General features: G+C 42.7%; 1 protein-coding gene across 1 annotated transcript; it reads left to right on the top strand.

Moving 5' to 3' along the window:
• The first annotated feature begins 181 nt into the window (after positions 1 to 181).
• Positions 182 to 13,531, top strand: Chmp5 (charged multivesicular body protein 5). The gene is made up of 8 exons (XM_048420303.3): positions 182 to 350; positions 1,137 to 1,241; positions 2,191 to 2,237; positions 4,329 to 4,422; positions 5,241 to 5,312; positions 8,782 to 8,890; positions 9,391 to 9,503; positions 12,838 to 13,531. The coding sequence occupies exons 1-8, from the start codon at positions 282 to 284 to the stop codon at positions 12,886 to 12,888; spliced, it is 660 nt and encodes a 219-aa protein (XP_048276260.1). The 5' UTR covers positions 182 to 281; the 3' UTR covers positions 12,889 to 13,531.
• The last annotated feature ends 1,817 nt before the right edge of the window (positions 13,532 to 15,348 follow it).

Below are 15,348 nucleotides of genomic sequence, written 5' to 3'. Positions count from 1 at the left end.
TATCCGCCCAGCTGCGTCTAAGCCACACCCACTTGGCCGAAGCACCGCCTCGTCCCTCCCCTAAACCCCGCCCCCAGAAGTCTTTCCGCCTCTCCCATTGCTCTACGCTCCTTCTCTGGCAGGAGGAGCTGAAAACCCGGAAAAAGGATTGGAAAACTCCAGCGAGCACTCTGCGCTTGCGCCTGGAGTTGGGGGGCGGGGGCCGGAAACTGAAACCGGAGCGACTACGCTTCCGTTTCTGGTTTTCCTCCAGTGTTTGGGTTTCTTCGCCGCCAGCCAAGATGAACCGATTCTTCGGAAAAGCGAAACCTAAGGCTCCGCCGCCTAGCCTGACTGACTGCATTGGGACAGTGAGCATTTGACTTTGTATACCTAGACTCAACTCCGACTGGCCCATACCGAATTCCTACTCCACCCCATTCCTGGTTCGGGCCCATTAAACCTCAGTCTTCTCCATCCCCATCCCTTTCATTCCTGTTTTCCAGGTCATTCCTGACCCCACAAACCAGAGACTCTGACACTTCATCACTGCCTCGCCCTTACCGTACTTAAAGCCCTTTCTGATGCCCCCCTGCGCCCCATCCCTTCTTTCTCGCTTTGGTCCTCAGATTCCAACCTGCCCTTCCTGGTTCATACACCCCACTTCGTCCAACCTGGTCTTTTACCAATCCTTTTCTCCATTCCTCTTTCCTCGCCCCGGTCAGGGTTAACATATCTATATACCTTAGTCATGGATCTGAGTAACACAAAATTCTGAACCTTGGCCCCTCCAGATTAAACCTGATTTCGGAAATGGCATTAGATCTTATCGTACCCTGTGTCCACTGGCTCATTCCATACACATTCCATACATGTTGAGTCCCCAAACTGACGAGTCTCCCACATGGCAAAACTCAACCAACCCAGTGATTCCCAAATTATTTTCTCGAGAGAGAATCTGGGAGGTGGGAGAGAGTTGATGAAAGCCTTCCGATTATTCTGGCTGGTATTCCCCATCCTTCAGTGAACCACTATTTTCATTCTTTGCTCTTTCCTTCCTTTTGTTTTTTCTTCTTCATCCATATTCCTCACTCTCCTGCCCCTTCCAGTATAAATATATTATAATAATTACCACTACATTGACATTTTCCTCCAAGGTGGATAGCAGGGCAGAATCCATTGACAAAAAGATTTCCCGGTTGGATGCTGAGCTAGTGAAATATAAGGACCAAATGAAGAAGATGAGAGAGGGTCCTGCCAAGGTAAGTTAATATCGACTACTGTAGGAAGTACTGTGTGGGGCAATGGTGGAAGGATGCAGAAAAATACAGCTTGGTGTGTAAGGATATAATATACTCTTCAGGGAAGAGAGTGCAGCCAGATACAAGAGATGTTAATGTGGTAGATAGAAGATGCTGATCTTTATTTAATGATAATGGGAATTGATATGTTCTAATAGGTCTCTGGAGAGGAGGGCTTGGTTGTACTCAGAATTTGGGTGTGGTCAGGCTGGTCAGACTGGGATAGATATAATACAGTGGCAGGCCAGGAAAAAGTACAGAATTAGCATGTAGGACCAGTGTTCTAATACTATCACTGTTTAATAGACTATGGATATATAGCTATCTTGGGTTTTTTTCCAGCTTCAAAACTTATAACAGTGTGAACCAGTGCATCACTCAGCCTCAGTTTTCTCATCTGTGAAATGAAAATAACACGTCTGTTGTAGTGTGAGGATTCAATAACAAGTCACCTACATGGCATTATGCCTAGAATATAGTAGTTTTTGGTAAATTTGCATGAAGAACCAACAGAAAGAGGAAACAAAGTTTGTGTAGAAGTTCTCAGCTTCTAGAAGGGAGAGATTTTGAGGTTGTTGTAAGCTGTTTCTAACATGAGGACGTGATAGAGGTTGAACATGTTGTGTTTAAACTGAAGGCGACTGAACAGACGTTGTGGGCACAATTGGGGCTGGAAGTGGGTACATCAGGAAAAGGGAGAGTAGTTCAGGGCACTGAGGTGTGGGGTGCAAAGGCTGCTGAGGCTTACTAATAGACACTGGAGTTACCTGTGCTGGGGGAGAGCAGATGAGGAGCTTCTGCGTCTGCCGTTTTGAAGAAGAAAGCAAATAGGCACACGAGCTTGAGCATTGGGAGGTTTCTTTCGCCATATGTGTTCCTCTTTTTTTATTAAATCTGTTTTTCTCCTCAGAACATGGTCAAACAGAAAGCCCTGAGGGTTTTAAAGCAAAAGCGGATGTAAGTCATATGCACCATCTCCTTTCTAAGAACAGTTTAAGCCAAAAGCAAAAAGGTCTTCATTCTTTGCTGCTTTTATCATTTGCTAAGTATTCTTGATTTCATTCCATACTCTTCTATTATTTAATGTTGCTAACTTAAGTTTAGGTAACCACGTGGTGCTAGCGACTACTACTGTGGCCGGCCAGGTCCATATGGCTTGGCTTTCCCGTTGTTTAGTTAGTATGGTCTTCTAGGTTTTGTTTGTAAAGTTAGGGGTGCTAAGTATGTGCTCTCTCCCACCAGAACAAAAGTAAAGGTCCACAATTGGTTTTCAGTTACTATGTCCCGGTGTTTGTGCAAAACCCAGTTAATATCTGGTGTTCCCCCCAGGACTGCTCAGCCTGTGAGATCACCCAGGAGCTGTAGAAGCAGAGCATACTCAGCTTGTAGGAAACCAGAAAAATTGTTGACAACTCTGTTCCAATTTTGAAATGACTTTGTAACATATCAGATGCTGTCTTTCTTTTTTTTTTTTTTATATTAAATCACATTGGAAAAAGCTAATCATGCCTACTATGGCCAAGATGTGTTGCAACTATTACCTTCTTAGTGGCAATTGGTTTTAAAGTATTTTGTTTTCCTTATAGAAGAAATACAGTTTGGCTTCAATAGTGTAGGCCTATAATCCTAGCACTTAGGAGGTAGAGGAAGAAGGACCAGGAACCTACGAGCCTTTGCTTCATAGAGAAATCAAGGCTGGCCTTGACTACATACGACACTATCTAAAATTAAGTAAATAAATAAACTGAGCATGGTGTGTGAAGGCAAAAATATCAGAAGTTAAGAGCTACCCTTGACTAGTAAATTCTGGGCTATATGAGTCCCTGCTTTAAAAAAATAAATAACACTTTTTTTAAAAAGGGGGAGTGTAGATTTATTGCAGAAACTTGGAAAATATATCAAGCAAACAGATGTAAAGAAAATTTGCCTAGATTCTTAGAAAACTGAAATTATAATGTGTCTTCTATATAAGCTATTCTTTCCCACTTCAAACTGTACTTTTTTTCCTGTTTCTATTTTTAGAGCTAGGGTCTTGCTATGTACCAAGACTGGCCCCAGCTCTGATCCCCTGGCTCAGCTTCCCCAGTACTGGGATTAGAGCCATGTGCCACCTTGCCTAACTTAATGGAGTCATCTGCTACTCGACTGGATCATGAATTACCTATTTCTCTTCTGTTAGTTAAATGGTTTCCAAATGTTGTGTAAAAATCATGGTGATAGCTGGGCGTGGTAGTACATGCCTTTAATCCCAGCACTTGGGAAGCAGAGGCAGGCTGATCTCTGAGTTTGAGGCCAGCCTGCTCTAAAGAGTGACTTCTAGGACAGCCAGGGCTACACAGAGAAATCCTGTCTTGAAGAAAAAAAAAATTTGTGGTGACATAAGTCTTTGACATAATATTATAATTGGATAGAAAACTTTAAAGCGTATCAGACATTTAAAGTATCCGTATTTCTAGTATCAGACATCTGATTTATATTAAGTCAGATGTATTGTATAGCCTAATTATGAATACAGGATTATTAAAGTGTCCTTAAGTACACTTTGAGTCTACCTGAAAAACATATAGCTATATGTATGAAGAACCTTAAAAAATAATCTTTCCACCTAAAAAAATAAAAATAAAATAAAAAATAATAATCTTTCCCTTTGTCCCAAGGGTTCCACTTCTGAGAATTCATCTTGGGAAATAATTAGAAAAATATGAATAAGATGTAATAAGATACAGTGCAGACAGGAGCAGTGGCAGGCACCTGCTTTACCAGGATTTGGGGAGCTGAGCAGGAGGGTCACTACAAGTCTGAGCTGACCTGAATTACAAGACCCTTTTTCAAGAAATAGAAACAAATACTATGTTGTTAAGTGGGAATAGTTAAAATTCAGGTACATTCAGGGGAAAAAGATTTGGAGGGGTTTTGCTAGAGTGGGTAGTTTTTAAATGGTTTTGGTTTGTTGGTTTGTTTGAAGAAAACTCCCGTATTTAGTCTGAGGCTTCTTCCTTCCTAAAGATTTCTGTCTCCCATTTCTAATTCTCACTTGTCTCCAAAAAGGTATGAGCAGCAGCGAGACAACCTTGCCCAGCAGTCCTTTAACATGGAGCAGGCTAACTACACCATTCAGTCTCTGAAGGACACCAGGACCACGGTATGCCCAAAGCACTTTTTCCCATTTTAATTTGTTTTTTTTTGTTTGTTTGTTTGGTTGGTTGGTTTTTTTAATATTTTATTTATTTATTATGTATACAATATTCTGTCTGTGTGTTTGCCTGCAGGCCAGAAGAGGGCATCAGATATCATTTGAGATGGTTGTGAGCCACCATGTGGTTGCTGGGAATTTAACTCAGGACCTTTGGAAGAACAGGGAATGCTCCTAACCACTGAGCCACCTCTCCAGCCCTTGTTTTGTTTTTTGAGACAGGGTTTTTCTGTGTATCTTTGGCTGTCCTGCAACTTGCTCTGTAGATCAGGATGGCCTCAAACTCAGATCTGCCTGGCTCTACCTACCGAGTGCTGGGGTTAAAGGCGTGTGTGCCACCTCCTCTTTCTCTCGGCTCTATTTTAATTTTTAAATCTCATACACTTTCCCATGGTTTTTAAATGATGTTTAGCAAACATGACTATGTGTTTGTTTGCTTTGCCTGCATGTTTGTGTGAGTGCCTGTGTGCCTAGTGTCATAGTCAGAAGAGAGCATTGGATCCCCTGGATCTGGAGTTGGGGATGGTTGTGAGCATGTGGATGCTAGGATCAAACCCAAGTCCTCTGCAAGAGCAACAAATGCTTGTCATGACTGAGCTACCTCTCCAGCACAAACATGACTTCTCAAAACAGTGTATTTTCAGGGCTGGGGATGTAACACAATGGTAGAATGATTTTTTTTAACATGTATGGGGGTCCTGGTTCAAATCCTCGGTACTTCAAAATAAAACAGCAACTGCGTTGTGCTTTCTTCTACCCTTTTTTAGGTGGATGCCATGAAATTGGGAGTAAAGGAAATGAAGAAGGCATACAAGCAAGTCAAAATTGAACAGATTGAGGTGAGCTGTCTGCTGGTTTTTGCAAGACATGTACTTGTTACTGCAAGGTTGAAAATAAACGTGTGTGGCAAGAAATGCAGAAAAAAGGGATGAACTCCGGGGCCTGCTGTTTACTAGTGTAGTGACTTCAGGAAAGGGAAGGATGCTAAAGGCCTCAGTTTCCTCATTGCTAATGCAGAGATCCCAGTACCACACACAGTTACTATGCAGGTGAGATATGTGGTCTGTCTCCAAGTATTGTGCCCCAACCTCTCCCCGCAGAAAAATCTTGCAAAGAAGCCCAGACTAGCCAAACCTTGCCTTGGCCTTCTAAGTGCTAAGATTAGAGCGTACACCCATGATGTTAAATGAGGATGTGTATGTAATTGGTTTACACAATTTCTGGCTGAGTTAGGCCTCTTTTCTAGTATTTTGAGTAATTTTCTTTACATTTGGTAATAAATTACTAGCTTCTTGAGGTTACTATTTCCTTTGGGGTCGAGGATTTGGTCAGGAAGGTAAGGCCTGTAAGTCTGGCTACTCAGTCAGCTCCCAGGTGAACATCCCCATGGCAGGCAGGCTGGCAGGAGAGCATAGTGGCCTGCCAAAGGAAAAAGACTCCTTCCTACATCTACAGCACAGCGTTTCCCCTCTGATTAGAACATCTCTTTCCTCAAAGGAAGGGATTTAATTTTGTTCATTCAGTCTTTATCCCCATTACCTTGAATTTACCTGACCATACTTGAGGCCCAGGAAGTATTTGAAGGTTAAAGGTGATGCCATACTGTTGTTCTAGTGGAGCAGTGTTTGTTGAGTGAGCAGTCGCTATGTCCCAGGCGTTTTCTCAGGTCATCTCAGTCTTCAGTAGGAATGAAGGCGTTGGTCCACTGCTCACGTACTCGACCCTTGAGCGATCCCAGTCGTTCACAAGTCTCTGTTTATGTGGCATTAGGCATTGTTACAGCTTTCAGGAAATTCACTGAGAACAATATCCTGTGTGCTCATTTGTATAATACCATTTACAGCTTGCTAGTCCCTAAAAGTTGGGTAGGACTCTTTGTAGTGTTGTTTTGTATTTGAGACAAATACAATTTGTTTTGTAGCCCAGGCTAGCCTGTCTTACTATGTGTGCTAGCCTTCTCCTGCCTCAACCTTCCAAATGCGTGGATTATGGACTTGTGCCACCTTGCTACCTCTCCTGTGGGTGCAGTGAGAGCTGTTTAATACGAACATAAGAGACTCTTTGCTTATTCTGGCTTCCTTTCTTTTGGATTTTGTTGTTTTGGGTTTTGTTTTATTTTTATTGTTTTCTGAGACAGGGTTTCTCTGCGTGTAGCCCTGGCTGTCCTGGAACTTACTGTGTTGTGTTTTTTTTTTTTAATTTTTAAAATTTTTTGTTGGTGGTGGTGGTATTACAGATTGAACATAGGGCCTTGTGCGCACCTCACCTCTTTTTTTGACTTTCTAAGTTTTATTTATTAGTTTTTTAGATGGGGTCTCACTAAGTTGCCCAGGCTGACCTTAAACTAAGTACTATTTTATATACATTATTGCAATAAATCTTACAGTAGCCATATGAAATATGGTTCTTAATGATCCCATTTTAAAAAGTTTACTTTTATTTAATGCATTATGAGTATTTTGTCTGTATGTGCACTGTGTGCATGTCTGGCACCTTTGAAGGCCAGAAGAGGCATCAGATCCCCTGGAACTGGAGTTATAGATGGCTGTGAATGTCATGTGGGTTCTGGGTTCTGGGAATGCAACCCAGGTCCTCTGTAAGAGCAGCAAATGCTCTTAACTGCTGAAGCATTTCTCCAGTTTCCCCCTCCTCTTTTTTTAAGAACTGAAATTATGTATATGCATGTGTGTCTGAGGAGGGGTTTGTGTATGTAAGTGCAATTGCCCTTTGAGACCAGAAGAGGGAACTAGGTCCCATAGAGTTAGCTATTGCCTCGAGCTCTGGGCCTTGGAAGAACAATATGTGGTCGTAACTGCGAGCCATCTCTTAGCCCAAACATCCCATTTTTTTAAATGAGGAAAATAGGGCTGAGAGTAGAGCACTTGCCAACCATGATCAAGACCCAGGGTTCCATCCCCAGTATTGGGTGGCAAGGCACTTGGGTTTAGTTTTTTGTTTTGTTTTGTTTTTTTTAATTTTTACATTTTTATTTTTTGTGCATTAGTGTTTGCCTGCATGTATGTCTGTTTACCATCTGCCCACAGGGGCCAGAAGAGGACATCAGATCCCTTGGGGCTGGAGTTACAGACTAGACTGTTGTAAGCCACCATGTGGGTGCTGGGAAACAAATGCTGGTCATTTAAAAGAGCAACACACTAGTGCTGCTAACCGCTAAGCCGTCTCTCCAGCCCCAGGAAGACTGACATTGCTTCTCACTAAGTAGTGCAGGATTCGACGGTGACTCAGTGTTAGAGCACTTACCTAGCATGCACAGTACCAGTCAGCTCCAGTACCACCACCATCAAAGAAGTTCATTTCTAAGGACTAAGAGAAAGTGGAAGCCAGAAGTCAGGCCTGGTAGCATACACCTGTAATCCCAGAACTTGATAAGTAGAGGCAAGGGAATGAGGGATTTAAGGTCGTCCTTAGTTATAAAGTGCATTTGAGCTCAAACTGGGCCACATGAGATTCTGTCTCAGAAAAAGGGGGTGGGGACTTATACTTGTGCACTGATGGCACATGCTCCCATATGTGCACACACACACACACACACACACACACACACACACACACATGCATGTATGTGCATAAATAAATACTATTTAAAAATTTAAAAATTTCAGTTCTCATTCCTAAGTGAAAACCTTACCTTGTCACAGTAAACCCATTTTGGGAACCTTACCTTACCTGCAACAGAGGTCTATTGTTTACTTCTCAGTAAAACTTGCTTCCTTACACTTGAAGAAAAAAATGAGGATCAGCAGAAAAGAGTCTGGAGAAGGGGCCACAAGTGTCATATCAGGCCGAGAAGGTCGAAGAAAAGGCCCTGAAACAGCCAAAAAAGGAGGCCAAGGAGATGGGTAGGAAGGCTTCCAGGCAGAAATAGAGAGAAGGGCAGAAGAAACTCAGGAAGTAGAAGCCAAGGCTAAGAAGAATTCAGAAATCTGGCAAAAAGCAGGCTTTTCCTTGTTCCTAAGATTACGGTGACATTTTTCCATTCCTATTTAAACCTTGGATTCCCTGTTGTCACATCTTTTGCCACCTGTAGCTAGAATGAAATGTTATACTGGAGCCTGCTGAACATTATAATAAACTTTAGTTTAAAAAACAACAAAATCATACAGTCTAGTTTTCATTCAGCTGTTTCCACCTTTAAACTCAGCTATGAGTTTCCGGTAAACTGAGTCTGAAGTCCGGAGCCTGCTATCCCTCCTTTGTTGTGTTCTGGATTCTGTGTCACCTCGAATTAAACTAATTAATTTAAGAGGCTAAAAAAGAAAGAAAACCCTGTCATATATATTTCCATAGGATTTACAAGACCAGCTGGAAGATATGATGGAAGATGCAAACGAGATCCAGGAAGCCCTGGGTCGCAGCTATGGCACCCCAGAGTTAGACGAGGACGACCTGGAAGCGGGTGAGTGCTCTGCAGCGTGGTTAACTTCAGAGTCATTCGGGAGCCACTGCCTGGGACCGGTCCCCAAATGCTGGTTAAAACTCCTCTCAGGACACCAGACATGGTGGCGCATGCCTTTAGTTCCAGCACGCCAGAGGCAGAGAGAAGCTGATCTCTGTGAGTTCAAGGCCTGCCTGGTCTACATAAAGAGTTCCAGGACAAGCCGGGCGGTGGTGATGTATGCCTTTAATCCTAGCTCTCAGTAGGCAAAGGCAAGTGGATCTCTGTGAGTTTGATCTGTCTGCCTCTGCCTCCCAAGTGCTGGGATTAAAGGTGTGCACCACCACTGCCCAACGAAAAGTTTTAAATTAAAATAGAAAAAATAAAGATTAAGAAATAGAGATGAGTCCCTTTTCCTTTGTATTATATTTGCTCATTAACAAACCATTTGACTAACTTTTGGGGAAAAGGAGCCAGTTTTCTCTTCACAGTTTTCTCTGATGAAGCCTGTTTAATTTCAGAGTTGGATGCGCTGGGTGATGAGCTGCTGGCTGATGAAGATAGTTCCTACTTAGATGAAGCAGCATCTGCGCCTGCAATTCCAGAAGGTGTTCCCACTGACACAAAGAACAAGGTACTGTTTTCCCTAAGGAGTCACTGCTATAGTCTCAACAGTCCTACAGATAACTAATGTGGCCACAGAGCAGGACTCTTGGTTTTTTGAGACAGGGTTTCTCTGTAGCTTTGGAGCCTGTCCTGGAACTTGCTATGCAGAGCAGACTGTCCTCAAACTCACAGAGATCTGTCTCTGCCTTCCAAGTGCTGGGACTAAAGGTGTACATCACCACTGTTTAGCGGGACTCCCTTTTTTAAGATTTACTGATTTTCTGAGTTTTGCCTGCATGTGTGTATTTATACTATGAATTTCCACACAACGTATTAAAGGCTTTATACCCACCACTGGAAATCTAAAATATAGTCCTAAGTTTAGTAGCTCTGATCATTATTTTAAGAACTTTTGAAAGTCCAGTATTCCTGCATTAGGCAACTAACAACTGCACAAAAAATGTCAATGAGACACCAGGTAGTGGTAGCACACGCCTTTAATCCAGCACCCTAGAGGCAGAGGCAAGCAGATTTCTGAGTCTGAGGCCAGCCTGGTCTACAGAGTGAGTTCTAGGACAGCCAGAGCTACACAGAGAAACCCTGTCTCGAAAAACAAACAAACAAACAAAAAAGCCACTGAGACTCAACAATGTTTTGTTGTGGTTCTCCTGGGACTGGGGCCTTAAACCTGCTGGGCAGGCACTCTTCACTGGAGCAATATTTTCTTTTGAGACAGGGCCTCATCGAGTTGTTCAGGCTGTCAGGCCTCTGCCTCTAGACCAACTGCGGTTATACAGTGGCGTGTTATATATGTAATCAGCCTGTAAACTAGGACTACGCGCTATTTACATGTTTTACCATTTCCTAGAAAAGCACTGATGACACATGTGTGAGCCTTGCTTACTGATAGTGTGTGTGTGTGTGTGTGTGTGTGTGTGTGTGTGTGTGTTTTGCTGGGAATTTATTCTTAGGGCCTCACACATGTTAGGCAAACACATTATACTGAGTTATATTTCCAGTCTGGTTTTTTGTTTTGTTTTGTTAAATTAATTAGAGACAGGGTCTCAGGTATCCTTTACTCCTGAACCAAGCAATCCTTTGGCCTTAGCCTCTCTCAAGTAGCAGAGAGGCAATCCACTTCTCTATTTACCTTTTGAGTGGTCATTTTAAAGAGAGTCCCAATCCTAAGCTGGCAAGTTAGCTCAGTAATTGAGTACTTGCTGGTCTTGCAGAGGACTTGGGTTCAATTCCCAGTACCAACATGTTATCTCATAACCATCTGAAACTCCAGTTCCAGGGTATCCAGTGCCCTCTTCTGACCTTTACAAACACAAGACATGCAGGCAAAACTCATGCACATAAAATAAATATTGAGAGAAGGGAGGGGACAAAGGAAAAAGTCCTTCTCTGGACACACTAATTATATTGGATTATTTAAACTATGAAGTATAAAATTAAGTATAAAACTTAATAAGTAAGTAAGATTAGGAATGTAGTTCAATTGACAGAGTGCTTACCTAGCATGCACAAGCCCTGGATGTGATCCCCAGATCACATGGGCTAGGTGTGTGGCCACAGGCCTGTAACCCCAGTACTGGGGAGGTAGAAGAGGAAGATTAGGAGTTCAAGGCTACCCTTGGCTACAGAGTGAATTGGAAGCTAACCTGAGATAAATGAAACCCTATATGGAAATACAGGAAATACAGGGATGGAAACCTTACTATTAGAAAGATCCTAGTTCAACAAAGGAAGAGAATCAGGGTTTCTGACACTGTGACAGACCGCTTAGCTGTTTGTTTCTATTCTTTGCATGTGTGAAGTAGTCACATGATTCCTGTTTAGAGCCGTGTAGGCCTTGTATGTAAAGGACTTAAACCCTAGCTCATCCTGTATAATTGTCATCATAAACAGAGCACTTTACTGCGTACAAAACTCCACTCCCTCTTAGTTAATGTTGCTAGTGAATGTGTTATTTGTCATGGATATTTATAGCCCCAGTTTTATCTGATCTTCCCATAAACATACTGAGTACTCACAGTACTGCTGACTGAATTTTTCTGTAAGGTCCAGCCCTAAATCTGCCTTTATTCACATAGAATTCTGAGCAAATTAGAAATTCGTGCCTTCTCCTTGTCTTAGGGTTACTATTGCTATGATGAAACACAGTGACCAAAAGCAAGTTGGGAAGGAAAGCGTTATTTGAGTTACACTTCCACATTGTAGACCATGACTGAAAGAAGGGGAGAACTAGCCTTGAACTCCTAATCTTCCTCTTCTACCTCCCCAGTACTGGGGTTACAGGCCTGTGACCACACACCTAGTCTATGTCAGTACAGGAGCCTGGGGGGGGTGCTGACACAGTGCTGCTTACTGGCTTGCACCCCATGGCTTGCTCAACCTGCTTTCTTATGGCACCCAGGACCACCAGCCCAAGGACAGCCCCTCCCACATCTATTGCTAATTAAGAAAATGCCCAACGTGCTTGCCTACAGCCCAGTCTTATGGAGGGAGGCATTTTCTCAATGGAGGCTCTTTTCGGGGAACTATAGCATATGCCAAGTTATAACTAGGCAGCACAACTCTGAACATTACTTCCTCTCGCTATAAAATGTGAGGAGCAACAGCTGGGAGGCAGATAGTTTTGTAGGCCTTTTGTAGGTCTCTGTGAACGTGCTTCTCCTCATACCCTGCCTCCTTCCTTGAGCTCAGAGTACTTCTCTGACTTCTTAAAAGTCCCAGGTGCACACTTGCTTTAAATAATTATATAATTATCTACTCTTTAGTAATTATGCTGAAGCTATTTTTGTGATCACTACTGTAACTCGCCTTTTCAGTTTCCTAGTAACAAGTCCCTGAAGCATCTGTGGTATTTTAACACAAGGCCGCACACATGCTAGGCAAGTGTTCCTCCACTGCGCTGCATCTCCAGCTCTTCCCAGTGTAGGACACAGACCACCGTGAAGAGGAGCCCTTAGCTGACCCTGGCTGATCAGTGCAGTGTGGTACAGGGAGCAACTGTCTGCCTGAGACGCTCCCTTCAAGGGTTTGCCAGTCTATGAAGACAGATGGGAGTGAAAATAATGGATTTGGAGGCAAGGACGCCACCCTCCCCGCTGGCCCTTGCACTCACCGCTGGCCCTCGCACTCACCGCTCCTCTTTCTGGGTCTCCTCTTCGTTCTTCACCCTTTTTAGTTCTGATTCATCAAGCCCCTATGCCTTTGATGAAAAGGCCATTGTCAGCTTCTGAATGGGATTTTAGTTCTGATTGATTAAACGCTTGGGCATGACTTCTGCTTACTAAATGTAATAATCATTTTTACCAAGTCGGAGAGCAGCACTGATCCTCAATTTCTTCTCTCAGGATGGCGTGCTGGTGGATGAGTTTGGACTACCGCAGATTCCAGCTTCCTAGACTGCAGCATTCCAGCACATGAGACAAGAAATACGTATTCTGGGACTAGGAAATATTTCCCAATTTGCCAAACAGATTTAGATTTCTTTCCTTTCTTTGAAGGAAAAGCTAATTACACTGCTCCTGTATCTTAAGTTTTTCCGGTAAGAGATTCATTGCTTGGGGGAAGCTGTCTTTTACTAAAATTTAATTCTTTTTCTTTTTCTCTTAGGAAAGACTAACTGAAAAGTCCGTTTGACTTTGTATGTCTTGTTTTCATCATTAATAATTTGGAATAAACAAGGGGATGAGACTCTAAACTTTATGGTAGTGTAAGTGCAGTCTCAGTGTGACTTGATACATTGGTAAGGTAGAGATTATTAATGAGATTGAGACTGTCGATAGTATGCCTCAAAACCATTGTCTGTTGTGGTGTTATAGGTGGGTTTAAGTGATGGGTTTTTGATAGGTTTTGCTGTGTCATGTGAGCAAGTCATTACTCTGTCTAACATTGGAATGAACTGTCACTACTGGATCATGAGTTGCTGTTTTGATCCCATGGTTCCCTCGGTATTATAGCCTGACTTGTAATGAATAATGGATATTTCTTGATATTTAATGTATAGGACATTTATTTATACTCAATAAATATTTTTCAAAAGGATGTAATTGTAGCATCATTTTAGCCTAAAACCTCTGTTACAGAAACCAAGCTTAACCAGTGGCATTGACATAGCAAGGAAAGGGCAGAGAGCAGCCTCAGCGCGGGTTTGGGGATATCATTTATTAACTACCGTTTCTTATTAGTACAGTTGTACTTGCCTCAGGCTCTCATGAGGAGTAGATGAGGAACTAGGCCTCAGGACTCAGTTAACTTTGATGTGCTGTTTTCCCATGAGGGACTAACAATAAAAAAGGAAACCCGGAACTTCATCCTTTTCTTGTGAACTACCTAAACTATTGATACATATAGTAAGTCCAACTGCTACCTGATTTCAGGGTCTTTGTTTTATTATTTTTTAAATGTTCTGTTTATGAGTGTTTTGCCTGCATGTGTGTCTGTACACCACGTGTGAGCAGTGCCTCACTGAATTACAGACAGTTGTGAACTGCCTTGTGGGTGCTAGGAGTTGAACCCGGGTTCTCTGTAAGAGCAGCCAGTGCTCTTAACACTGAGCCGTCTCTCCAGCTCCCGACTTCTGGATTTTTACTATCTCTCTGTGTGGTGGTTAGTCTTGTCAGCCTGGTGGGATTTAGACTCATCTAGGAGACAAGCCTCTGCTGGTACCTGTGAGAGATTATCTAGATCAGGCAGGCTAATTGAGGTGGAAGCCCACCCAGTTGGTGACGTGATTTTATGGGATGGGGGGGCTGCACTGATAGAAAGGAGAAAATGGCTGAGCACAAGGACTCACCACTCTGCTTGCTGAGTCCTGATGCAGTGTGACGAGCTGCCTCAAGCTCCTGCCCCCGTGACTGACCCTCCATGATGGGCTGTACCCTCAAACTGCCAGCCAAAATAAACCCTCATTTTTCAGTTGGTTTGTCAGATATTTTGTCGTCACAGCAACCAAGCAAGTAGCTAATACATTTTCCTTCTTTTCTCATTCAGCTTATACTCAGTCTGCTCCCTCTCCAACCTGACTTGGCAGCTGATGTTGTCATGGACACCAGCTTTTCACATTTCTGCAGATGAAGCCAATAAGCATACTGAATCCTAGTTGTTTTGATTCTGTAAGAAGCCCAGAGACTACCAAAAGCAGTGAGCCCCTCCCTTCCGGTGACAAGTGGGATATGGCATACCTGTAAACCCTTTCCCATGGCCACAAACCTCATTTTCTCAAAAAGTCTTCCATGAGCAAACATACAGTGCCCATCATAACTTCCTTCAAGCCTTTCTTGATTTTCCTGCCTTGTCTGAGTTTTCCCACTTGTCTGGTCACTTGGTCTCTTCCCTGGACTCTTCTTTCTCACTCAGCCCCTGAAATGTTTCTTCCATTATAGTTACAATGTGTATCCTTTTTTGTTTGGTTTTTATTTGTTTTATTTTTGTGGGTTTTTTTTTTTTCTAAACAGACTCTCACTATGTAGCTCTGGCTGTCCTTGAACTCACTATGTAGACCAGGCTGGCCTTGAAACAGTGTATACTCTTTTTTTATGGGGCTGAGGTTTTTTTTTTTTAGACAGGTTTTCTCTGTGTAGCTCTGGCTGTCCTAAAATTTGCTCTGTAGACCAGGCTGTTTTAGAACTCACAGAGATCCACCTGCCTCTGCCTCCTGAGTGCTGGAATTAAAGGTGTGTGCCACCATCTCCCAGCTGAAACAATGTATACTCTTGAGCAATCTCATACCTGAGAACTTCAGGAATCATGTACTAATGACTCAAAATACTTGCCTTACCCTCCTATTCTTTTTATTTATTTATTTATTTATTTATTATGTATACAATATTCTGTCTGCATGTGTGCCTACAGTCAAGGAG

The sequence above is a fragment of the Myodes glareolus genome, chromosome 16 (genome assembly GCF_982192425.1).
Source record: "Myodes glareolus chromosome 16, mMyoGla1.1, whole genome shotgun sequence".
Lineage (NCBI taxonomy): Eukaryota > Metazoa > Chordata > Mammalia > Rodentia > Cricetidae > Myodes > Myodes glareolus.
This window is presented reverse-complemented; position numbering and strand designations above follow the sequence as displayed.

Bases quoted from the DNA above. Each gene is read 5' to 3' on its own strand.
- Chmp5 (XM_048420303.3), top strand. From the start codon at position 282: ATGAACCGATTCTTCGGAAAAGCGAAACCTAAGGCTCCGCCGCCTAGC. The intron at 2,238-4,328 runs GTAAGTCATATG...GTCTCCAAAAAG, and splicing joins GTTTTAAAGCAAAAGCGGAT to GTATGAGCAGCAGCGAGACA. The intron at 8,891-9,390 runs GTGAGTGCTCTG...GTTTAATTTCAG, and splicing joins CGAGGACGACCTGGAAGCGG to AGTTGGATGCGCTGGGTGAT.